The following is a 25,648-nucleotide window of genomic DNA, read 5'->3' on the forward strand; positions in this document are numbered from 1 at the left end:
TCTGATGAAGCTGAACTTCTCCCACAGTTCCCAAGTCCTTTCTGCTCATCCACCCGACTTGACTTCATCCATCTCTTTGAAACTACTTTCTTTTTTGTCATTGAATGTTGGATACTTGTTTTTCTACAGAACTCAGGAAGTCTTCTGAGGCTTTGGCAGTGTGACCTACGTTTTAGAAGGCTGTATTACCTCAGTGGTGCTGGTGCAGCCACATGAGGGCTGGGCCTGCACGTGCCTTTTGCTTTCAGTAGCTGTTGTCAGATAGCCTCACCTGACTAGAGAGACTTCTCATTTTACATTTGTTGAAAGTGGAAATGAAATGCTATGCCGAATTCATTATCCTGACCTTTTTTCAGGTCAGAACACATTTGGGGCCATCAGAAAAAATATGTCAGGAAAACCAACCTGTTCAAGGGTGTCTGGAGGTCCCACACTATATGGGAGAGCCCCAGCAGTTCCCTGCACTGTCGCTCTCAAATGGGCAGGTGGGAGGCCCTTGGCCTGTGCTTGTTGGGTTGGCTCACCATATGCAATGAGTAGATGGAGTTGAGACAGTGTTTCTGAGCACTTTAGCTAATATTCTGAGGCTATTGTGTGGATAGCATGGGATGAAGGAGCCCCTCCTTACCAGTTGCAAGTCCATAGGCCCTATCATGGTCACGTTTGTGTAGCCATTGATTACATGCTCCCCACGTGCTGTGCTTTGAACTAGCTTAGGATCAGTAGACTGTTTGTGGTGTCCCCAGGACCTGGATCTGAATCCCAGCAAGACTGTCACCACTGGGTAACCCCCAGCAAGGGTTCATTTCTCTGAGCCTTTAATGGGGTTCCTGCACTGGGCAGGCCTGGGGTGATTCCTTGTGAGCTTCCCCAGCAGAGGGCCCACTGCTGTGACAATGAGGATGGGAAGAAGAGAGTGACACGAAGCAGTTCTTCAGGAGCTGCTTGTCATGCCCACTGAGGACTGTTTGCTGTCACTTTCTACCCAGAACCTGGCCCTCAGTGTCCTGGCCCATGACAGATCAGAAGTATTTTAGGAAGAAGAGGCAAAGCAGAAGTGCCTATCGAGGAAGAAATGGGTAGTCAAGACTTTCAGGACCTAACAGCACTATGGGGACGTTCCATGTGGGGCAGACAGACACATGCCTGGCACTTTACAGGTTTCCATTCAGTCCTTCCTAGCTTATGACCTGGCAAGCATAGAGTATCTTTGGAATGAGAAAAAAATAAAGATAAAGAGATTTTAAATGTTTATTAACAAGCCTCACACCAGCAGAATTCTCTGTGTGTTCTGATTAATTTGTTGGTAATGAGTGAGGCATTCTCATTTTTAGTGCATTTTCAAAATCCTGTTTTCCTAAAGAACTTAGCAATGCCTGGGCAGCTTTCCCTAGAGCCCTCCTCTCTGCCTCCTTCACCCTGCCATGCTCTGATTGTCTAATCATGGGATAACCTCTAAGCCCGGGGCTCACTTCTCATCTCCCGCCTCGGCACCCTTCTGTCTTGCCCTTCTTCCAACTCACTGGTTTTTCTGCACAATTGGAAGAAGGCAAATGTCACCTGGAACTCCTGTGCTAGCCAGAGTCATGCAGGCCTTTCCCCAGGCAGGATGGCTTCCAGCCTTTCAAGAACTGTCTGATGTTGCCAGGAAGAGTGCTGGGCGAGCATCTGAAACACCCTGCTGGCAGTTCTTAGCTCGTGGGTGGTTCAGGATCCTTCTCCTGGGGTGGGATCCCTGGGCCTGCAGCTTTGGCTCAATCTGCAATTGTGGGGGTTGTGGCAGGAGAAGAGAGCTGGATATCTTGTAGAGAGCCTGCAGAGGGGCAGGCACAGGTCTCAGGTGCCATCCAAACCAGGGTGGCTGATGTGGCCACTGTGCTGCTTCCTGATTCTCTGAAGATTCACTTCTTTTGATCTGAAAGGGTCCACTCCATGCCAGATACTTTGGGGTGCAGTCTCATCTTCAAATTTATTCCTCTCCACTTACAGAGGAGGAAACTGAGGCTCAGAGCAGTTAAAAAAAGCGACTCACAGGTCGCTTCGAAGCCTGGTTTTAAACCCAGTCAGTCTGCAGTGAGCCCCAGTCACCTCTTCAGTTGGGGGAAAGCAGCCGTGCCAGGGAAGGACAGGAGTGGTGGAGGGGGGCCTGCTGTAGCCAACAGCTGTGTGTCTGCTGTTAGCCTCAGGCTCCCTCACCCAGACACATTCTTCCCAGCCTGGGCTTGAGCGGGGCTTGTTCTCTTCACAGATCCCGGAAATCATTCATTTCTGCTGTGATTTCCTCATGTCCTGGGTGGATGAAGAGAACATCCTTGATGTTTACCGGCTGGCGGAGCTATTTGACTTGAGCCGTCTGACTGAGCAGCTGGACACCTACATCCTCAAAAACTTTGTGGCCTTCTCACGGACTGACAAGTACCGCCAGCTTCCCCTGGAGAAGGTCTACTCCCTCCTCAGCAGTAACCGCCTGGAGGTCTCCTGTGAGACCGAGGTATATGAGGGTGCCCTGCTCTACCATTACACCCTGGAGCAGGTACAGGCTGACCAGATCTCACTGCACGAGCCCCCCAAGCTCCTTGAGACAGTACGTTTTCCCCTGATGGAAGCTGAGGTCCTCCAGCGGCTGCACGATAAGCTGGACCCCAGCCCGCTGAGGGACACGGTGGCCAATGCCCTCATGTACCACCGCAACGAGAGCCTGCAGCCCAGCCTGCAGGGCCCTCAGACGGAGCTGCGGTCGGACTTCCAGTGCGTCGTGGGCTTTGGGGGCATTCACTCCACGCCATCCACTGTCCTCAGTGACCAAGCCAAGTACCTGAACCCCCTGCTGGGAGAGTGGAAGCACTTCACCGCCTCCCTGGCCCCCCGCATGTCCAACCAGGGCATCGCGGTGCTCAACAACTTTGTGTACCTGATTGGAGGGGACAACAATGTGCAGGGCTTCCGTGCCGAGTCCCGGTGCTGGAGGTAGGCGGGAGTGCTTGGCTGAGACTTGGGCTGTGGGTGACCCTGTGGTGCGGGAGCCATGGGCTCAGGAGGCTGCTTGTGGAGTGGGCTCTGCGAGGGCTGAGGCACTAGCCTTTTAAATTAATCTTGTGGCTTGTTGGGGTTAAAGTCGAGGTTAATTTGGAGAGTGCAGGCTGTGATGAGGCAAGGAAGAGGAGACTGTGCATGCTTGCTTTCACTCTTTTCCTCTTCTCAAACCCACTTACCATAGGTCACCCCTGCTGTCCGTGGGTGAGGAGATAGGTTGTGAGTGACTGTGCCTTGGAGTGGCTGGGCACAGGGCTCCGCCTCAGAAGGAGGGGACCTAGTTGCCAGGAGCACTGGGCAGGCAGCTGCTCCTTCCATCTTGCCCTCTCCAGCTTTGATACGTCTCATCCCGGGCTCCATTTGCCCATCAGCTCTCTTAACCACAAGCCCCTGGTGAGGATGGCTTCCTGTCCTCCCTCCCTATTTTGTAGTATATAGTCCTCTGTCCAGGGAGCCCAAAAAACCAACAGGCATCACTGAACCAGATTTCACTACCCCTGCCTGCCCTGGTGTCAGGGGTGTTGCCAGGCATGGGGTCCCCCAAGGTCCTCTGAGCAGGCAGTTTTCCAAGAAGGTGGGGCTTACTGTGATGTACTCAATGTGCTTTTCTGTATGTTAGGTCTTTATAGGTCCTGGTTCATAGCTTCCAAAACCCCCCTTGGAATTTCATAAAAGGAGAACACTAATTTTGTCTTTTGTTATGTTAATGAGGTGGCTTTGGAAGCCCCTGAGTGTGAGTGGGGGATGGTCACCGGGAGAACCAACCCTGCCATTCAGAGAAGGGCCAGTGATTTAATCAATCAGTGCCTATGTAGTGAAGTTTTCATCAAAACCCAAAAGGAGAGGGTTGGGAGAGTTTCAGGGTTGGTGACCACCTAGTTAGAGGTGCTGGGAGAGTGATGCACGGGCCTGGAGAGAGCTTGGAATCTCCCTGCCCTTTCCCCAGACCTTGCTCTGTGCATCTCTTCCTGAGTATTCCTGATTTATATATTTTTACAATAAACAGTTAATCTAGTAAGTGTAATGTTTCTCTGAGTTCTGTGAGCTACTCTAGCAGATTAATGAAACCCAAAGAAAGGGGGATCTTAGAAACCTCTGATTTATAGCTAGTCAGTCAAAGGCACAGCTTGGTGCTTGTAATTGGCATTTTGAGCTGGAGGGGGTCATTGGAACCTCATGTTATTAACTGGTAGGTCAGAAGCATAGATAATAGCCTGGGCTTATTACTAGCGTCTGAAGCGGAGACAGGCAGGATGGGGCGGTACCATCTTGTGGACTGAGCCCTCAACCTGTGGGGTCTGATGCTACCTCCAGGTAGATAGTGTTGGCATTGAGTCGACTTGTAGAACACTTAGTCGGTGTCCCGAGAATTGCTTATCAGTGTGGAGAAAATGTCATGCCCCCTGCCCCAACACATACATCGGAATTGAGTCCAGGAACCCAAGAGAGGGGATTTTGTGGACTGTCCTGGTCTGTAGGCTGCTTCTAGCTCTGTCAGTCTATGGAGCTGTGATCCCAGAAATCCATTTTGGGGGGCAGAACAAAGTAATCAGGGCAGGTCTCCACAGCCTCCGCTACCATTAGGTGTCCGGGGCCCTGCTACTGTATTTGGTTTGATTTCATGGGATTTGGCGCATGTGGCAAATCTGCAAGCTGAAAGAAAGCTGGCACCGCAAAGAGAGATCTTGCCAGCTGCTTCTATGGCTGTGAGTTAGGTACTGACCCACGTTCACGTTTCCGTCTTTGGGGGTGGGGGTGGAGTCTGGCCTGCCTCTGCCTCTGCCTCTCAAAAGTGAGCGTAGTGACCTAGTGACCAGTGACCATGAGGAGAGGGCCGTAGCCGCTTCTGCCCTCTGGGCCCCAAGAGGTGGTCACCTCTGTTAAACTGAAGAGACCCAAAGCTTGGCAGCTCCTTTGCAGTTAAACACAAGACAGGCTGAGTTCAGAAAGGAGGAAACAATATCTTCATTTTCTTCCTAACCAAATACCTTCCACAGTAGGTGTGGCAGCACTAGCTTCAACCTTCCCTTAAAAAGCCTCAAAGCTTCTTTTGTAGGGGTCTATATCCCTGTTGGAGGCCCAAGGCCTGAGCTCCCTGCTGAGAGCAACCCACAAAATAGACCTCCAGGGTGTTGTGTTGACCAGCCCTTGGCATATAGTGGGGTGGCGTGCACGCACAGGGAGGCTGTGAGGCTTTCCCACAGGGCCTTCCCCAAGGGCGACCGCGAGGGCCGCTCCCTGCCCGGGGTCTGCCCTTCTACTTCCTTGACGTCAGTTTTGCTTCAAGACTGGTCTGAATTTCCCATTGGTGAACATGTGCTGTGAATCCCAAGCCAGACTGAAAACTTCTAGTGTCAGCACCAATATTTGATAACCAACAGCCTCAGACTCCAGTGACAAGGTCGGGTCATTGTGGCAGGTAGGGTTGGTGAGACCTGCCTGGCAGGGGGAGGTACTATGGAGGGGTTGGGGGGCAGTGTCTGCGTGGTGGGGAAGACCCTGGGGTCTGTCCTTTCTCCAGGGTGAGAGTTCCATTAATCTCTTCATAGACTTTAAAAACTGCCAGATGGATCTTAATTTGAATGGTCTGAGTTTGGTTCTCTCCCTTCTTCCCTTTCTTAGTTTATGAGCTTTAGGATCTTCGGACCCGCAGAATACCAGAAGATAAAAGTTGCAGTTAGGGTTTGCATGTTGAGGTGTTGGAGACTTCTCAAGTTATATCAGAGCATTGGTACAGCAGGAAGTGCACAGAAGTTAGCTGTCTTGGAGCAAATTGTATTTGTACTCCCCCCTTCCCACCCCCGGCTCTTCAAAGTCCATGTTACTCCACTTTCGTGGAAGACCTACATTAGTGCCTGTTCTTACTTTTACAAAAAGATTGAAAGTGAAGGTAGTGTTCAGCATTGGTTTTGCAGTTAGCCTTTACAGAGGCAGCATGCCCCCTGACTGAGTGTGGTGGCGCTGCCCAGCACCTTCCCCAACTACACTCATCTCAGCATCAAGCCGCCAGAGCTCTGAACTCTATGAGCGTCTGTACTTTATCTCCATGTATTTCATGCATCCATTAGCAAGGTGTGACCTAAGGTATCAGAAAAGCCTGACTGGTTATTTTTGGGGTCTAGGAATCTCACATTTTTTCCCATGTGAATTGTATTTGCTTTGTTTCGTGCCGTTTCAGCTTGTGAAAGGTTTCCAAGGAACACCCTATGTTCAGATAGGGGGGACCTGTACCGACTGTCCGCTTCACCTGTGGCCTGTTGGACTCTACTTAGGATAGCAACTTGCTTTCTCTGTTAAGCATTTCCATGGCTGTTTGTATTTTAAAATACATTTTAAAAATTCCTTTGATTGTAATGGACTTCACCAAGAGTCATGGGAATGCTTAAGTTGTGGAAACAGACAAAAGGTGGTCTGTCCAATTTTACAAAGACCCCAGAGCATTTTGTATCAACTCTAGCTGGCCCATCTGAGTTTGCAGTAGGGCTATTCAAAATCTACCTTAAAGGGACTGAAATTGTTTATATCCTTATATAGCTAGTTTTTTTGTTTTTTTTTTTTTTTACCATTTCCACCTCTATTTTATTTTTTTTTCATTTTTTTTAATTTATTTTTTATTGGTGTTCAATTTACTAACATACAGAATAACCCCCAGTGCCCGTCACCCATTCACTCCCACCCCCCCGCCCTCCTCCCCTTCTACCACCCCTAGTTCGTTTCCCAGAGTTAGCAGTCTTTGCGTTCTGTCTCCCTTTCTGATATTTCCCACACATTTCTTCTCCCTTCCCTTATATTCCCTTTCACTATTATTTATATTCCCCAAATGAATGAGAACATATAATGTTTGTCCTTCTCCGACTGACTTACTTCACTCAGCATAATACCCTCCAGTTCCATCCACGTTGAAGCAAATGGTGGGTATTTGTCATTTCTAATAGCTGAGTAATATTCCATTGTATACATAAACCACATCTTCTTTATCCATTCATCTTTCGTTGGACACCGAGGCTCCTTTCACAGTTTGGCTATCGTGGCCATTGCTGCTATAAACATCGGGGTGCAGGTGTCCCGGCGTTTCATTGCATTTGTATCTTTGGGGTAAATCCCCAACAGTGCAATTGCTGGGTCGTAGGGCAGGTATATTTTTAACTGTTTGAGGAACCTCCACACAGTTTTCCAGAGTGGCTGCACCAGTTCACATTCCCACCAACAGTGTATGAGGGTTCCCTTTTCTCCACATTCTCTCCAACATTTGTTGTTTCCTGCCTTGTTAATTTTATAGCTAGTTTTTATTAGACAAAACATTACTTGAGGATTTATTCTAATAAAGCAGAAAATCAATAAGGAAAGAAATGTGGAATACAGGACAGTGGGGAGATAGGAAGTGAGCACAACTGTTGTGTCTAAATTATTGATGTATGGTGAATGTGTAGTGTGTGTGCGTGCGCATGCACATGCGTGCGCAAGAGTGTGTTAAATCTGAAACCACAAATTCAAATGAACACATCTGAGGAAGCTGTCAGGGCAGAAGACCAGAAGGAAGCAAGCGGAAGCATCTGGTGGGGCTTGTCTCACTCTGGAGGATGATGCTGACTTGCACTAGATCAGAAACGAGGTGGAGGAGGGAGGGTGGACACATGTACATGAATGAGTGTCATGTACAGGAAAGGCAATGGGAAACGGCCAGCCCCATCAGTTGGCAGGACCTCTGTGAATGCTGAGCCCCTGGATTGGCCTGGGTTGCCTACCTCTAGCTAGACTGTCAACTGGCTGCACCCCTGGACATTGAGTTTTTAAGTGCCACCTTCTCAGGAGGCCCTTCCTGGTCTTCGTGAGAGACCTGTGCCCTCCCAGCCCCTGCTATCCAGTAGAGCACGACTTCTGGGTAGCACCCTCTCTATACCTCTACAGTAGAAAGAAGAGTCCTTGTCTGGAGTTTCCCTTGGGATTCCCAGCACTAAGCACCGGGCCTGATGCACACTGGGTGGCCAGTGAATATTTGCAGAGTAACTGAATGATTCACTGTTGTTAATCTTTGTTTAATTAATTGAGCAGACAGTGCATGATCTGCCCTGAGCTACAGTGAGGTCTAGGAATATAGACCAGAACCAGTCCTTTACAAACTCCCTTCTGGTTTAACAAGGACCCTTTCCATGTGTGTTGTCCTTTCTGAGGCCTCATGATAACTTTCATAGGCAGGTGACATCCCCCCATTGGCCAGGTGTGGAAATTAAATGAATGCCAGAGAGAGGAAAGCCAACGCCTGCATGCACCCAGCTGTACAGGGGCAGACCAACTCTCAGAGCTAGGTCTTTGTGAAAGAAATGTTCTTTCTCTCCTGTTAGCCTCACCCCCTGAGGCATCCTGTTTCCTGTCATTCCTGGCTGGCAGCGAAGAGCTGGCCCAAAGGTCCAGGCAGGAAAGAGCAGCTGCAGAGCACATCTAACTTGTGCTTTGAGACAAAGGATGAAACCCATCTCTTCACCAACTTGTATATGGCACTGACCAAAGAAAACTCTGTTCATTCTCTAATTAGCCAGTTGAAGTTCAGCTTATCCCCTTGGAGTTGGTCTTTCTATGGAGAAATAAGAGCCACTTACCTGAAAGCAGCTGTAATTATGCATGAGCTGTTGAGCCAGGCGGCTTCAGAAGCAGGCACTCAGATGCTGGTACCTGAGTGGATGTCTAGAGGGAAAGGCCGGATGCATATCCAGGAAAGAATGGACTTTGGGGCTCAGGCTCATAGGATCCTGGTTCTTCAAGGCTCTGTAATCCTCTGTTCACCCAAATAACATACCTGCCTGCTGTCCCACAGAGTGCCAGGCCTGGGGCATGGAGTGGGGCAGGGCTGAGTGCTGGCAAGGTAGGCATGGACTGGCCTGTGAAGGACCTCAGCTGCTAGACTAAGTGGAGACTTTGGTATGACTGGAGGCTTGCTGATGAGTGTGGGATTGAGTGAGCAGAGGGAGCTGGGGGTTCTGGTCAGGGCTGGTGAGCAGCCAGCTGGAAATGGCTGGGAGGCCTTTGCAGCATGGGTCTGACATGCAAGAGGAGGAAGTAAGGGCTGATAGTTGGTCTCCTGGGATGGTTGATCTCATAGGGGTTGAGCATGTGACACCCTTCAGAGGGGCTGTGGGAGGGGTGGTTACACAAAGGAGCTCAGAATGAAGCTCCAATGATATGACTTTTTTAAAAGATTGATGGAGAAAGAAGGCAGGGCTTAGGGACAGCTGTGTCTCCGAGGAAAGGGACATGAAGGTGGCCCTGATGTCAGGAGAACAAGCTTTGCAGTGCCCAGGCTCAGTAGAACCTCAGCGGTGGTCAGCTTCCCTGGCCATCTCTAGCTGCTCCCCTGGGAAGCCCCTCAGTCCATAGTGCTCCTCCAGCCTTATGCTCTAGCCAGCCCAGTGTCTCCCTCCCGTGGGAGTGCCAGGCATCATGCAGGATCCCTCCCTCACGGCCCCCACAGTTCATGTGGGAGATGGCTGTCACTCCTCCAGCTGGCAACAGGACAGCTTAGGAGAGGCACAGGAAGTGAGGGAGGAGTGGGTTGTGACTGGAGGCTGAGAGGCTGTTGTGTCTGTCCAAGGGAAGGCCATAACTGGGCATTCCTGAATGGGGACAGGGCCATGGGGACTATGGATCTGGATAGGTGAGATGGAGGTGGCTGTAGGAACAGCCATGGCCCAGCCTGGGGTGAACAGATGGGTGAGCTAGAAACTCGCCCATGGGATTATCCCTAGAAGGTCCTGGCATTGTAGGCAGAAATGCAAGGGGATCTTGGCCATGCCTTCCAGGCTCTGTGCTGGGGACACACCCATGTTCAGGCATGTAGCAGCCTGCTGCTATGGCTGTGGGTGGGCATGTGCTGGTGTGTCAGGGCAGCTGGGGGGTGTGTGGTTCAGGGTACAGTGGTGGAACAGGAAGTGTGGGCCTGCTGGGCAGACTTTCTGGCCTGTCAGTGATGCACTGCCCTCATGTTCCCTCAAAAGGTATGACCCAAGGCACAACCGCTGGTTCCAGATCCAGTCCCTGCAGCAGGAGCACGCCGACCTGTGTGTGTGTGTTGTGGGCAGGTACATCTATGCGGTGGCGGGCCGCGACTACCATAATGATCTGAATGCTGTGGAGCGTTACGATCCCGCCACCAACTCCTGGGCTTACGTGGCTCCGCTCAAGAGGGAGGTAAGGAAAACCCTCTAAGAGGGGCCTTTTCCTGCCTGCTTTCCTTCCAGGGTGTGCAGAGAGTGGGTGGCCAAACCAGGAAATCAGGCCTAGTGGGTACCTGCAAAGACTGCACTGTGATTAGGGCAGAGGATCACTGAGTCTCGGCCAGCCCCCTGGGCTGCACCAGATCCCATTGCCTAGAATTTCACTTCCGTCTTGGTCTTACCACCTTGGTACCAGGAAGCTGCTTTACTTTTATTTTTTAAAAGATGTTATTTATTTATTTGAGAGAGAGAGTGTGTGGGAGGGAGAGGGAGAGAGAATCTGAAGCAGATTGCCCACTGAGCACAGAGCCTGATTCAGGGCTCCATCCCAGGACTACCTCAAGATCATGACCTGAGTCGAAACCAAGAGTTAATGCTCAACTGACTGTGCCCCCCAGGAAGCTGCTCTAACACTGCATTTCAAGTGTAGACAGAAGCCTTCCCTTTGTCTGTTGGCTCAGTTGAGCTGAGCTGATAATGTGTCCAAGGATGTTGTTAAACAGGAAGGACACACAGAGGAGGGTGCAGGAACCTCAGACTTCTCCCCAGGCCTCCTGGAGGGCAGGGACTTTGAAAAGACAAAAGACACTTTAGAAGGTATATTTCGTTTTTTTGTTTGCCAGTTTTAAAACTCATGTGCATCCATGGGCATCTCTGGGCACTGTTAGAGGCAGAGGACTGCACGGGGATGCATGGTGAGGGGTGGCAGGAGGGCTGTTGTCCAGGCCCAGCCACAGGAGCTCCTGCCCTTCTGACCTCTTCCAATACCTTCTCTCTTTATCTCTCACCCCTCTCCAATTCCCCCAAGGCTGTAGTCTTTAACCTCAAGGGGCCAAGGCTCTCCCTGATGGGTCCAGCCCTTCTCCATGGCCCACAAGGCCTCCAAGGCTAGGGGTTCCCAATTGTAGTTCCTCCCAGGTAGGGAAAGCTGGCCTGCTCTTTGCTCAGCTTCTCTGGGGAAGGAAGCCACTCTGGTGGGGTACTCCCTACCTTCCTTCTGGAGAAAGGAACATATTTTGCATGGGAGAGGTCAAGGGGGTCCTTGAGACCTGATGGACCTCTGAATTCTGTTCTGGAAAGAACTGAGTAGGAATGGGGGACCCGGGCTGGGGTCGGAGGTGGGGTGGGGGACTCCAGGGGTTCTTTGTCTCCGGCTTCCTGGTGAAGCTGCAGTTCTCTGATGTGGCCACAGAGGGGCAGCCTCACCTTTCAACCAACTTCTCCCTGCAGGTCAATGTTCCTTCCCTCACACCATTCATTTATCCAGCTACTATTTATTAAGCACCTACCATATACCAAACCCTGGGGATCCAGTGGTGATAAAAGATGAGAGAAGTTCCCCTCTGGACGGTGATGTTCACAGCCTAACAGGAGAGACCACTCTTAACCATTAAACTAATCAATAAAGTAATTGCCTATTGTGCCAAGTGTGATAATGAAATCGAGAAGGTTGAGCTCAGCATTGCTCAAGGAGAAGGCTCTGGCAGGACTAATCTGAAAAGACTGGAGAAGGCCCATCTGAAATGTTGGTTAGACCAAAGTCTAAAGGAAGCAGCTGCTGGGTGAGGAAAGACGGAGCTCTTAGGCCAGGAGGGGCCTTCCCAATTCTGAGAAAGGGGGATGGCATGAGGAGGGATTGTGAAGAGACAAGGGTGGAGAGGGCCATTGGGCTGTCCAGGGGGTGGGGGTGAAGGTGGCTTGTCCTAGGGTAGAGGCTGTGGGGAAGGAGAATGATGGGCAGATTCTGGTGTAGTTCGGAGATAAACTGACCAGAATTGCTGATGGATCAGATGGTAGAGAATGAAAAGGGATAGATCATGGGAGACGCTCAGGCTCCAGTTTGAGCACTGGGTGGATGGCTAGGCCACTAACCAAGAGGACAAATGATTTTGGGAATGAAAAAGAAAAGGGAAGGTTCCATGTAGAACATGATAAATATTCCAATGGGAAATGTCAGTTCGACATTAAAAGTCAAATTCGGGAGTGGTCAAACCTGGAGATAGAAATGTGGAGGATTTGTCAAGACTTAATGGTGTGCCTGACATGGGAACAGTTGTGGTCAGCTCAGAAGAGCAGGGATGATGAGAAGATTATGGAGGGGCAGTCAGGGAAGTAGATGGGAAACCTGCCAGAGAGCAGGGGGTTTTCTCCTGTGAGCAGAGGGGGCCCACAGGTCCTGGAGAAGGCAGGTATGCAGCCCTCATTGCTAACTTAGAACCCACAGTCAGCCATAGCGAATGACTGAGGGAAAAGGCTGTCACACAACCTCATGTTTGTCACATTCGCTCACCTGTTTCTTAGAGACCCCGTAATGCCGAGTCCCATCAGTGTGGCATCATTAACTGGTTGCTGACATGCCCCCAATAAACCATGAACTCCTTGTCCTAGCAGCAGGCAGAGTGCTGCCTTCTTGTGTTCCAGAGGAGAAAAAGGGGATCTCTGCCGGGAACTCTCACTTAAAGACCTCCCCAGAGAGCTCACACTTGGGAAGATAGAGTAGATGTATTCTTCCCAGCTCCTCCTGCTAAATGCAACTCTGAACTCAACATAAAACAACCCTTAAGATATAGAACGGTTGAGAGAAGGCAGTCCTGCCAGGGATCTGAGGAAGTGGGGAATACCATGCAGTAATGTGTTCCCTGGGTTTTCCTTTTGCCTCGTATGTCTCAGACTTGTAAGTAAAGAGGCTGATAGCCGGTAACACCAATGGGAAGCAAATTTCAATCATTGTATAAAAATTGAAATCCTCAGCGTGTTCTCTGTCTCAGATGGATTCAAACTAGGAGTTACCAACAGAAAGTTAACAGGAAAATCTCCAGACAATTGGAAACTAAACAACACATGTCTAAATAATCCACGAGTCAAAGGGGAATAATAAAATACCTTGAAGTGAATGAAAATGGAAAGGCAGCATGTCAGAATTGGTGGTGTACAACTAGAGCTGTGCTGAGAGAGAAATTTGTGACACTAAAAGCATACATTAAAGAAGAAAAATCCTCAAATCAATAGTATAAGCTCCTAGCTTAAGAACTTGGAAAAAAAAAAGTGAAATAAAGCCAAACCAAGCAGAAGAAATATTAAAGAACAGAAATCAGTGAAGTTAAAAGCAGAAAAATAGTAGAGAAAATCAACGAAACAAAGAACTGGTTCTTTAGGTAAATAAAATTGACAAATTCTAGAAGGGGAAGTCACAATTTAAAATATCAAGAATAAAATAGGACATTACTACAAATCCTGTAGACATAGAAAGGATGAGAAGAGGATACTATGAACAACCTTAATCATGTAAACTTGATTATAGATGAATTCCTCAAAAAATGCAATCTAACACAACTGACTCGAGACTAAATAGATAATTTGAATAGCCTTCTACCTTTAAGGAAATCTAACTTCCCAGGACGCCTGGGTGGCTCGGTGGTTGAGCGTCTGCCTTTGGCTCAGGGCTTGATCCTGAGGACCTGAGATCAAGTTCCACATTGGGCTCCCTGTGAGGAGCCTGCTTCTCCCTCTGCCAATGTCTCTGCCTCTCTCTGTGCCTCTCATGAATAAATAAAATATTTTAAAAAAGAAGAAAAAAAGGAAATCAAACTTCCCAAAAAGAAATGTCCAGGTCTAGATTGTTTTAATAAGAATTCTACTAAACATTTTTTTAAATGTTTTTAAAGATTTTATTTATTTATTAATTAGAGACATAGAGAGGCAGAGACACAGGCAGAGGGAGCAGCAGGCTCCATGCAGGGAGCCCGACGTGGACTCGATCTCGGGTCCCCAGGATCAGGCCCTGGGCCGAAGGCGGCGCCAAACCACTGAGCCACGCAGGCCGCCCTCTACTAAACATTTAAAGAAAAGTTAACTTCAGTTCTGCGGGGGTTTTTGTTTTTGTTTTTCTTTTGGAAAATAGAAGGGGAAAGAATATTTCCCAGTTCATCTTATGAGGTTAATATTAACTTGATAGCAAAACCAGACAAAGACAGTACCAAAAAAAGATAAGTCTCCCATAAATATACATATGAATATCCTTCACTAAATATTAGCAAATAGAATTATCCCCCCTTGATAAAAGAAATGAACAAATGGAGTTGGTTACAGAGATAGTAGATAGGCTAGTTCCATATTTGAAATTTAATCTGTATAATCCACTATGTTAAAAATCGTATAATCATATCAAAGCAGAAAAAGGATTTGACAATATTTTGCATCTATTCATGATCAAACTCAAAAAAAAAGAATAGAAATGAGTTTCCTCAACCTGATGAAGACCATATATAAAAATCCTAATGCTGATGTTGTGTTTAATAGTTAAAGAGGGCAGCCCCCGTGGCTTAGCGGTTTAGCACCACCTTCAGCCCAGGGCCTGATCCTGGAGACCCAGGATCGAGTCCCACGTCAGGCTCCCTGCATGGAGCCTGCTTCTCCCTCTGCCTGTGTCTCTGCCTCTCTCTCTGTCTATGTCTCTCATGCATAAATAAAAGTCTTTAAAAAAAGAAAAATATGTTTAAAAAATAATAATAATAGTTAAAGACTGAGTTGAATGTTTTTACTGAGGTAGGGAGCAGGGCAAGGATGTCTGCTCTCACCACTCTTATTCATTATAGTCCTGGAGGGTCTAGCTAGTGAAGTATGGCAAGAAAAGAAAATCATGCATATTGAAAAGGAAGAAATAAAACTAACCCTAAAGATGAAACAGTTGTCTAAAATCTAAAAGAATCTGCCTGGATACCTGGGTGGCTAAAGTGGTTAAGTGTCCATCTCTTGATTTCAGTTCAGGTCGTGATCTCAGGGTCATGAGATTGAATTCCATGTCTGGCTCCATGCTCAACACAGATTCTGCTTGAGGTTCTCTCTCCTCCTTCCTCTGCCCCACCCCCTGTGTACACATTCTCTCTTTCAAATAAATACATACATACATACAGTCTTAAAGGGATCTACCAAAAAAAAAAAAAAAAATCCTAGGACTAATAAGTGAGTTCAGTACTCACTTTGGCGGCACATATACTAATAAGTGAGTTCAGTGAGATTGTAGTATATGAGACAAACCTGCAAAAATTAATTGCATTTTTGTATATTAGCAATGAACATGTGGACACTGAAATGAAAAAGAATGCTATTTATAATGACTCCTAAAAATGAAATGCTTAGGTATAAATTTAATAACACTTAAAAGAATGTATATGCTAAAAATAATAAAATGCTGATGAAGGAAATAAAATGTAAATAAGTGGGGAGACATACTATGTACATGGATTGGAAAACTCAAAAAAGATGTCAATTCTTCCCAGATTGATACATGGTGTTTAACTCAATTCATATCAAAATTTCAGCAACAGTTTTTGTAAATATAGATGAGACTGTTCTGAAATTTACATGGAAAGGTGCAGAGGATCTAGAATACCTCAATTTTGTAAATAAAGTGGGAAGAATAAGTCTACACGATTTCAAGACTTACTACCTAGCTGCAGGATTTACCACTGTGTTATTGGCAGAGGGATAGACACAAAGATCAGTGCAACAGAATGGGGAATCCACAATAGGCCCACACAAATAAGACCATCTGATTTTTTTTTAAAAAGATGTTATTTATTTATTCATGAGAGACACAGAGAGAGGTAGAGACACAGGCAGAGAGATAAGCAGGAAGCCTGATGTCGGACTCAATCCCGGGACTCCAGGATCATGCCCTGGGCCAAAGGGAGGCATTCAAATGCTGAGCCACCCAGGCATCCCAGTCCATCTGATTTTTTTTACAAAGGTGCAGAAGCAATTGAACTGAGAAAAGATAATTTTTCAACAAATTATATGAGAGTCTTGGAATCTGTAAGAAAGAAACATTGACCCAAGCCTCATACCTTATACAAAAATTAACTCAAAGTGGTTTATGGGCTTAGCTCTAAAATATAAAGCTAAATAGTGTTTATAGGAAAATAGTAGAAGAAAATCTTTGGGATGTAGGACTGGGCAACAGGTACTTAGACTTGACCCCCAAAGCATGAGCCGTAAAAAGAAAAATCAATAAATGGGACTTCATCAAAACAAAGAAGGGGGTTATCAGATGGCAAACAAGCACATGAGAAGATGTTCAACATCATTAGCCATTAGGGAAGTGCAATTTAGACCCAGAGTGAGAAAACTACCTGTTAGAGTAGCTAAAAAAAAACAAAAAACTAGTGGCAACACTCAGTGCTGGCAGGGCTGCAGAGGAGGTAGGTTGGTTGCTCATACATGGCTGATGGGAATGCAAATTGGCACAGAGACACTGGGAAAGAATTTCACAATGTCTTTAAATAGTTAACTTCCAACTACCATGTAACCCAGCAGTTGCCATCCTGGGCATTTATCCCAGAAAAATGAAAACTCTGTACCACAAACATAGTGGTTTATTGGTAACAGCCAGAAACTGGAAACAAATCAGATGTCCTTTAACAGGTGAATGGCTAAGCAAACTGTAGCATGGAATTCTACTCAGCAATAAAAGTGAACTATGGACACATATGAGCAACAGTCTAGGTAACATAGAGGTACCATAGAAAGCCTGTCTCAAAAGGTTACATGATTCCATTCATGTAACAGTCTTGAAATGACAGGATTATAGGAATAGAGAAACAGATTGGTGGTTGACAGGGATTAAAGAAGGGGTTTGGGGCAGGGGGGATGTGGGTGTGATTACAAACAGGCAACATGGGGCAGCCCGGGTGGCTCAGCGGTTCAGCGCCGCCCTTGGCCCGAGGCGTGATCCTGGAGACCCGGGATTGAGACCCATGTCAGGCTCCCTGCATGGAGCCTGCTTCTCCCTCTGCCTGTGTCTCTGCCTGCCTCTCTCTCTCTCTCTCTCATGAATAAATAAATAAAATCTTTAAAAAAAAAAAAAAAAAAAGGCAACAGGAGGCATCCTAGTGAAGATGGAAGTGTCCTGTGTCTTGACTGTGTCAGTGTCAGCATCCTGGTTGTACCAGAGTCACGTTGTGCTGGAGTTGTACCAGCTCATATCACTGGGGGCCTGGGTAAAGGGTACATGGCATTTGTATTATTTTCTTAAAACTACATGTGAGTCTATACTTCAAAATGAAAAGTTTAATTAAAAAAAAAAAACCAAAAAACCTAAACACCAAGACCTCCCCAGACCCCCACATTGATGAGAAAAAACTCAAGCCCTTGGTTTATGTCCTGTGAACTGCTCTGTCCCCTGTTCTCCACCCTGTCTACCTCTCCAGCCCTTTGCTGTGTCACCACATAGCCCGAGTGTTGGTGGCTGGCTCTGTAACCCAAGCCCCAGAGCTTCCACACCTCCTCTACCCCCAAAAAACATAGTGCTCTGCCTTGGGGTCCATGCGCGGAAGCCTTGCTTGGGGTGGGTTGAACAAGTGGATATGAGAGAGGAGGTCCTGGATGCAGTAGGGACCAGTGTGAGGGGTCTAGCTGCCTAAGCAAGGAGGAGACCCCCTGCCAGGGTGCGCTTGAAAGTCTGAGGACCAAAGTCGATAGCAGGGTGGTATATTTTCTTCCTCCACAAATAACCATCACTAAAATGGCATTGATCTTTGTGTTTGAATTTGCATCTTACTCTTCTCACCATACTGCTGGATGTTTGTGAACAGATTTTGAAAGTGGGGTCAGTGGGCCTGGAAGATTGGCTGGTACTGGGAGTTGGGGAAAGGTGCAGACCACTGAGGGTGGGTCAGATATTCCCAGAAGTGCTGCCTCCTCCTGTGACTGGCTCTCAAGGCTGTGCTTTGATTGTTTTGAGCCCCCCATGCAGATGTCTCCCTTAGGGGCAAGAGAGAGACAGAGATTCCATTCTCCCCTTCATAGAAGCTCAGAGTTATCTCTGGGTCCGTAGACCCATCCCCTTTTAGGGGAAGGTCAGGGTGAATGACTCGGACCGAATCAGGGAGTATTCTCAGCAGGATGTGAGGAAGAAGTTGGGGATACCAGGAGGCACAGAGCAACTGTGGGGTATGAGTGGCTTCCATGAGGCTCCTGGTTGTCTTCCCTTGTGGCCCTCTTGCCTCCTTCCTAGCCATCCCTGGTTCTCTTGGTGGCCCCATGCAGGTATATGCCCACGCGGGCGCCACGCTGGAGGGGAAGATGTACGTTACTTGTGGCCGCAGAGGGGAAGACTACCTAAAGGAGACGCACTGCTACGACCCAGACAGCAACACCTGGCACAGTCTGGCTGATGGGCCCGTGCGGCGAGCCTGGCACGGCATGGCTACCCTCCTGGACAAGCTGTACGTGATCGGGGGTAGCAACAATGACGCTGGCTACAGGAGGGATGTGCACCAGGTGAGCAGAGCTGGGCCACCCCACACATATTCTTCCCATCCCTTCCAATTGTTTTGGATGAAAATTTATGTGCCACATGTCTGGCTTTTTATTAAGTAGCCTTTATTTTTTATAGTGGTTTTAGATTCTCCGCAAAATTGAACAGAAAGTGCAGAGATTTCCCGTATACCCTCATCCCTGCACACATGGTCTTCCCCACCAGAGTGGGACATTTGTTGCAATCGATGAACCCACGGTGACATGTTCTTACCCCAACACCACAGTTTACACCAGGGTTTGCTCTTGGTGGTGTACATTCTCTGGGTTTGGACAGATGACATGTATCCACCTTTATAGTATGAGGCAGGGTACTTTCATTTGTTTTTATTATTGAAAACATCAATTATAAAGTTAGTATAACCTAATTGCAGAACCTTTGAATAATGGGTAAGGCTGAAGAAAAGTGCCCATAATCCTACTTGGTGCCACTGTTCTTTAGTCCTCTCTGTGCGTGGTTTTCCCCTCATTGTAGGTAAAGAGCTTTCTCCTGCTTCTGGCTAAAGTTTGTGGTGGCTGTTTTCCAGTTTAATACACAATTTCTGTAGCCACTGCCCCATCTTAGTGGCCATGCAGAATCCTGTCATGTTGGTGCATCATTTGGATTGGTCCAAAGTTTAGCTATTCCAAGTAACATAAATAATATTTACTTTGTAGTGTGTTTCAGGTATTTTGGATTGTTTTCTTAGGTGAGAGCTCTGCTTAAAGTGCGGTCCCAGAACAGCAGCATCCGCATCACTGGGAACTTGTTAGAATGTAGGTTCTCAGGTCCTACCCCAGATCCACTGAATTGGAAGCTCCAGGGGTGGAGCTCAGCAGTCTGTTTTAACAGGCTCTGAGTGGTGAGAACCCCTCGGCTCTCGTGGATCAGTTTCCTACTGTGGCCATGACAAATCACCACCAACTTAATAACTTGAAACAATATAAGTACATTCTTTTTATTATTTTTAAAAATATTTTATTTGTTTATTTGACAGCACAAGGAGGGGGAGAGGGAGAAGCAGGCGTGAGCAGAGACCCCGGGATCCTGACCCAAGCCAAAGGCAGACTTAACCAACTGAGCCACCCAGGCGCCGCATAAGTGTATTCTTAATTTTTGTAGGTCCTAAGTCCAGTGTGGTCTCACTGTGATAAAATCTGGGGACATCAGGGAATCTGTCCTTTTTTATTTTTTTATTTTTTTTTATTTTTTATTTTTTTTGGAATCTGTCCTTTTTAGAGGCCTTAGGGGAGAATCTGACTCCTTGCTCACTCGGGTTATCAGAACTGAGGTCCCTCTTTCTTTGCTGACTGTCAGCTAAAGGCCCTCCTTGACTTCTGAGGCCTCTGCATTCCCTGGCATGAGGCCGCTTCGTCCTCAGCCAGCTACAGCAGGTTGTCCTTCTAACTTCTCTTCTCTCCTGTTAGACTTTCCCTTTCTGCCTTCAAAGACTTGTGCCATTAGATGGGTCCACCCAGAAAGTCCGGGATACCCTCCCCACCTCGAGGTCCATACCCTTACGCTTGTCTGTGCAGAGTGCCTTTTGCCATATAAAGTAACACAACTTTAGAGATTTTAGGACATGGACTTCTTTGGAGAGTCATTTTTCTGCCTACCACAGCTAGAAAACCAAATGTACTATTAAATTAAAAAAAATAAGATTTGGGGGGCTCTTAATACATACTGTCAAATACCCTTCCTGGAATGGCAGACAAACAGACACCCATGAAATGGCTTCATTACACATTCATCAGCATTGGGTCTTGTGATCCCCCCCCCCCACCGTGGCTGGTAGTTGTCAGGGACAAATTTAACTCCGATTTTACATTTTTTAGATTAAAAAAAGGTCAGACATTTCCCCATATGTTTGTTTACTGTTTGGGGTAATTTTGGAGATGTGAGAATGTTGATGGTCATCACTAGTCAGCAAGTTAACTATTTACACATTTTATCAGCACTTCTCCCTGGTGTTGGGTGCTCTGAGGGAGTTAGTTGGGGTCCGTGTCTTTGGTCAGTCAGTCTTGTGGAGAGGAGAGAATCTCAGGCCTTAGAGAAGAGCATGCCGGTGTGCCCGCTGTGTGCCACACACCTGGAGCCACAGGCTGGCTGAGGCTCCTGAAGGCAGGACAGAGGATCAGCCTGGTCTGTGGACAGGATATTTTGATGCAGGCCCCAAACTCTTCCTCCAGGGGAGCCGGGTTTACACACAGCCTGGCCGTGCCCCTCAGTCTTGGTCTGAACCCAGGGCCTGGCCAAGAGTGCTGCCCTGCCCATCTGGCCCCGGCGGCCTGGCAGTCTCCATCCCAGCAGGTGCCCAGCTTTACTCTGACCTTGGCTTTGCAGGTGGCCTGCTACAGCTGCACATCCGGGCAGTGGTCATCTGTCTGCCCACTCCCGGCCGGCCACGGCGAGCCTGGCATTGCTGTGCTGGACACCAGGATCTATGTGCTGGGTGGCCGCTCACACAACCGTGGCAGCCGCACGGGCTACGTGCACATCTATGACGTGGAGAAGGACTGCTGGGAGGAGGGCCCGCAACTGGACAACTCCATCTCAGGCCTGGCAGCCTGCGTACTCACCCTGCCCCGCTCCCTGCTCCTCGAGCCGCCTCGTGGGACTCCGGACCGCAGCCAGGCTGACCCGGACTTTGCCTCCGAGGTGATGAGTGTGTCTGACTGGGAGGAGTTTGACAACTCAAGCGAGGACTAGGGCTCCAGCACCTGGTGTCAGAAGGGAAGGTGGCGGGAGCTCTGAGGGCAGCGGGCCCTCAGGCGGTCCCACCTGTTGGCAGTGCCTGCTTGCCAGCTCCTGCCACCCATCCTTCACACCAATCTACAGTTGTATTTGGGGGGCTCTGCAGATCTGTGGCTGTGATCACCCTACAATGGGGAATGCTTGTGAAGGGCTCTGGTTCTCTGGAGGAGTTTACCGGGCCCACTCCACCTCAGCTTGGACGGGGCATGGCGTCACCAGCTGTCTTGGCTCCCCAATCCCTGGTTCTAGTCCCTGCTGGGCTGAGAAGGCACCCTTCTCCAAAGGGACCTGGGGACTGGCCCCGTGGGTGAGGGGGCCGAGGCACACTGCGCCCCTTTCCATGGGCAGGGAGGGAGTGGAGTGAGCCCGTCGCCTGCCTGGCATCCAGGGGCTGCCGAGCTCCCGAGGCCTGGAGAGGGAACAGAGAGACAGAGTTGCCCAAGACTGGCTCTAGTAGTAAAAAGGTCCCTTGCAGCTGGGCTTTTCTGACCCCATGTTGTTGATAAATGAAATAAATCATCTTACAAAAGGTGTGAATGTTTTCCTGTGGCCGTGGCCTCACCATCCGTTCACAGCCTGTGCAAGGCTGCTGCCCCATGAGAAGCACTGGCTTCCGGGATCAACTGCTGAGAGGCAGTGGCAGGCCAGGAGCCCCCATCGGAGGAGGGAAAAGCACAGTACACCCCCAGCTAGCAGGGCTGTTACTGGGAAACCTGAAAACCCACCCTGGTCTGTTGACAGGTGGTCACCCGGCCTTCCCTGGTGGGGTGCTCTTCTCTGAACCTCAGTCTAGCTCCATCTCGTGGCCCCAAGTAAAGCCCAGCCCCATGTCTGGGGAGGGAGGTCTAGTCGCCATAGGCTCCTCCCTGTTTGCTGGATCTGAGTGTGCACAGAGGTGGGAAGGGGAACTGCATTTCCTCTAGGTTCACTAGCTGAGTTCTTAGCACATCATCTCAAGGGTCACGCTGGTTCAGTGGATGGCAACCTTGGGGCCACCAGTGAATGGGCTGGGCTTCTAGCACCTACTTTGCTTCTGCACAGCAGAGCTTCCACCTGAACACCCTCCCATCTGCCGCAGCTTCTGCTCTTGCAAACTCCCAACAGCAGAGAGCAATCTGCGGATGATCTGTGACTTCCCAAGTCTCCTGGGCAGAGAGCATGAGGACAACTGGTCTTCTTTCTGTACCCCAGTGTCTTGCCCAGAGCCTGTGGCAGCTGGCACTCTGTCATGGATGGAGGAGAACAGAGGGGCAGTGTAAGCTGCTTGTGGGAGGAGAAAGGGGGTAGGGTCCAGATACCCTAAGGACTTTGGGGTGTGGTGTGAGGCTAGTGGAAGTTGCTGTCTGCCCCTCAGGACCATGTGTATGATCTTCCTGTCACTTGGGGCTTGAGTTCCCTGCAAAAATATGGCCCCACTCTGCAACCCCAAAGAGACATCATGCACTTATACCTCAGGTGGCAATCCCACTGTTGACCCTAGTGGGTCACTTCCAAGGGGACAGAGTGACCACGTTCTTTAGCATCATCTCCCCTGCTAAGGGTCTCACAATAAGGACCCAGCATTTCTGGTCTCTACTAATACCCAGCAGGCCAAGGCAGCAGTTCCTGCAGACCCCAGGGTTTCTGGGAAGGAGAAGCACCAGAAATGCCCACCCCCCTCCAGCGGCGTGTCCCAGGCTTGCTGGTGTAATCCCCCACCCAGAGCCATCAAGGTGCAGCCACCGCTTTGTAAGAGACCTGTGCTCTACAGGGTGGGGAAGGAGGGCCTGTGAGGCCCCATGGGCATGGGGTGGGGTAGGCTTGAGACCTGAGAGGAGTCCTGCCACCCTCCAGCCTGGAGGCATTCAGGCTACCCCCTCCCAGCACTTGTCTCAGGACCTAGGCAGCCTGGGCTCTCCAGCCTGGCAGGCTCTCAGGCCCTGCCCACATGCCCTCACTCAGCTCGGGGCTCAGCCCTTTCTGCCTGCAAAACCCTCACCCTCTCAGGTCCCCCTGGAAGCCATCCTGGCCGGAACCAGCTAGGTGGCCCAGGCTGCAGACCCCTGTGGCGTGTCTGTGTGGTTGTCTGTGGGTGCCTGTGAACTCACAGCTTCCTCATCATGATATTCACCTGGCACCAGGCCAGCCATGTGGACCGTCACTCACCCACACTTAGTCTCCTGATCGGGGGACAGACACGGGCCCTGCATTCGACCTGAACTTGCCATCAGTGGGGAGGTGGCCATGTGGGACACATGTGGAGGACTGTGGGTTTTTTTTTTTTTTTAAGATAGACTTCTTTCTTTTTTAATATTTTATTTATGTATTTATTTGAGAGAGAACACAAGCAGGGGGAGTGGCAGAGGGAGAAGCAGGCTCCCCGCAGAGGAGGGAGCCCAACACAGAGCCCAATCTCAGGAGCCTGGGATCATGACCGGAGCTGAAGGCAGATGTTTAACTGACTGAGCCACCCAGGGGCCCTGAGGACTGTGAGTCTTGAGTGAGATGAGGCTGGGGACAGTCCTGCGAGCAGTGGGAGGCAGCTGGATGTGATTAGAAAGACGGCTCTGGGTGATACCCGGATGCGGTAGGTAGAGATTTGAGACATTCATGAGGTCCTGGTGTGGGCATCATCCAGCTGCCTTCACAGAGGAGGGAATTTGGGCGTGGCAAGCAGTTCTGAGGAAAGGGAAAGAAGGTGATGGAATTTGAGACACCTGTCCATGAACTCCTAAAGCCCGGAGCTGGGCTGCCACAGGCTGCTGGGCAGGCCCTGCAGCGCCAGGGCCCTCTGTTGGGCCTCTGTTGCTGACAGTCCGTCTATGCCCCCTCCTGGGAAGGGCCCCGGCACTGGGAGGGCGCTGTGAGGTCAGGGCCGTGCCCAGGCGGAGCTGCCCACAAGTGGCTGGCCTGTTTACTTGTCCCCAAGAGGTATTTGCATTTGTGATCTCGGGCTGCGACTTCCCCTTCCATCTGCCCAGCTGCTGCCTGCCTTGAGGCCTCCCTCCTGAACCCGCATGGCTGAGGGAGGCCCCAAACCTTCAAAGTTCCCCATTCGGCTCCTCCCTCCACCCACCTGCCCTGGACAGGCCTCTGGCCCAGCCAGCCTGGTGATGTCCACAGCTTGGCCTTTCAGGCAGTTATTCCAAGCCCCTCCTTCAGGCCACCTTCCACTCTGACCACCTCCAGGTCCACTGAGGAAGGACATCACCTCTCCCTCCTCCTCGGGGAGCCTGTATGCACCCCTCCCAGAGATGGCAGGTGCCCTCTCCCTGCGCCGGTCTTCCAGTCTTTCCACCAGCTCCCAACTCTAACAAAAGACAAGTTCATCTTTGCTGGGACCTGGATGCCCGGCTTCGTGTTCCCTACCCCGGCCTGCCCGCCTTTCCCGCTCCATGGTCCCTAGGATTGGGTGTGTGTCCCAGAGCACTGGCACCTCCTCTGTTCCCAGGCTGGGTTCCTCTTCCTCCCTGACCCCCCAACCCTGTTCCTCTCAACCTTGCTCCCCTCCCCCCACCGCCGCCACTGCTCTGCTCTCTGCTGTCACCCCACTCTTCCTGCTGCAGGAGCCCCCCCACCCCTGACTCCACCCTCTGGACCTTGACTTCTGGTGATCCAACAGCCTTCTGAGTACAACCTCTCTCCCAGGCTCCTCTTCCTCCCCTGGAGGAGGTTTGCAGAGTCTGCCGCTGGGGTTCTCCGGCCTCCTCCCTCGGCCTCGGCCCCCACCTGCATTGCCCGCCGCCTGTATCCGAGCCCACCGCTGGGCCATTCTCCTTCCGCGGAGCCGCCCAGGGCTCAGGTGCCCAGAGGCCTCGAGCATCCTGCTGGGCGTCCTCTGCAAGCCCCGGCTGCACAGAGGGGAGCCTGAGGGGCCACCCTCCCGGCCCAGCTCGGACTGGGCTTCGCGCGGGGGACCCCGGGCCTACTTTCGGCCCGGCCCTGGGCCGTCTGCGGCCGCCCTCCCGCGGCCGGTTCCGAGGCGCTGGGGACCCGAGAGCTTCGGTGCGTCGCGTTCTCGCCCCCCACCGCCCTTCCCGCCCCGGGCCTGGCCGTGCGTTGGGCGCGCAGGGGCGGCTTCCCCCGCGGCTGTCTGGAGAGCGACGGGAAAGGCTCCGGGGCCGGGGGTTCCTCGCGCGGCCCCCGCGCCCCTCCCTCTCCCAGCGCTCCGCGGGCCGCCTCCAAGTTCGCCCCCAAGTTTGCGAGCGGCCGCGTGGGGGCGGGGGCGCGCGGAGGGGCGGCGGCGCGGCCGGAGGGTGGGGTCTGGCGCGCGGGGCGGGCGCTGCCGCCTGGCCGGCCGCGGCTGGCCCGGGATCAGGGAGCCGATGTGGAATTTCCTGCCCGGCCCGGCGCCCCTCCTGCCGCCCCCCGCCCGGCC

General features: G+C 50.3%; 1 protein-coding gene and 1 long non-coding RNA gene across 3 annotated transcripts in view; one reads left to right on the top strand and one right to left on the bottom strand.

Annotated features, from left to right (window-relative positions):
• The window catches only part of KLHL22 (kelch like family member 22), a 39,283-nt gene extending 17,461 nt beyond the window's left edge, over window positions 1-21,822 (top strand). Inside the window, exons 4-7 of the mRNA XM_077874642.1 lie at window positions 2,249-2,967; window positions 10,023-10,215; window positions 18,288-18,521; window positions 20,881-21,822. Coding sequence (XP_077730768.1) covers window positions 2,249-2,967; window positions 10,023-10,215; window positions 18,288-18,521; window positions 20,881-21,246 — 1,512 coding nt within the window. The 3' untranslated portion in view covers window positions 21,247-21,822. The remainder of the gene's footprint in view (window positions 1-2,248; window positions 2,968-10,022; window positions 10,216-18,287; window positions 18,522-20,880) is intronic.
• Window positions 21,823-23,529: 1,707 nt separating this feature from the next.
• On the bottom strand, window positions 23,530-25,481 carry LOC144299564 (uncharacterized). 2 transcript variants are annotated; one of them, XR_013366256.1, is made up of 3 exons: window positions 24,870-25,481; window positions 24,347-24,580; window positions 23,530-23,949 (listed from the first exon to the last, which is right to left on the bottom strand). It is a non-coding gene; the product is annotated as an uncharacterized LOC144299564 (long non-coding RNA). The 2 variants fall into 2 exon arrangements; XR_013366255.1 differs by having other exon boundaries at window positions 23,533-23,949; window positions 24,908-25,481.
• Between the last annotated feature and the right edge of the window lie 167 nt (window positions 25,482-25,648).

Source organism: Canis aureus, chromosome 27, assembly GCF_053574225.1.
Source record: "Canis aureus isolate CA01 chromosome 27, VMU_Caureus_v.1.0, whole genome shotgun sequence".
NCBI lineage: Eukaryota > Metazoa > Chordata > Mammalia > Carnivora > Canidae > Canis > Canis aureus.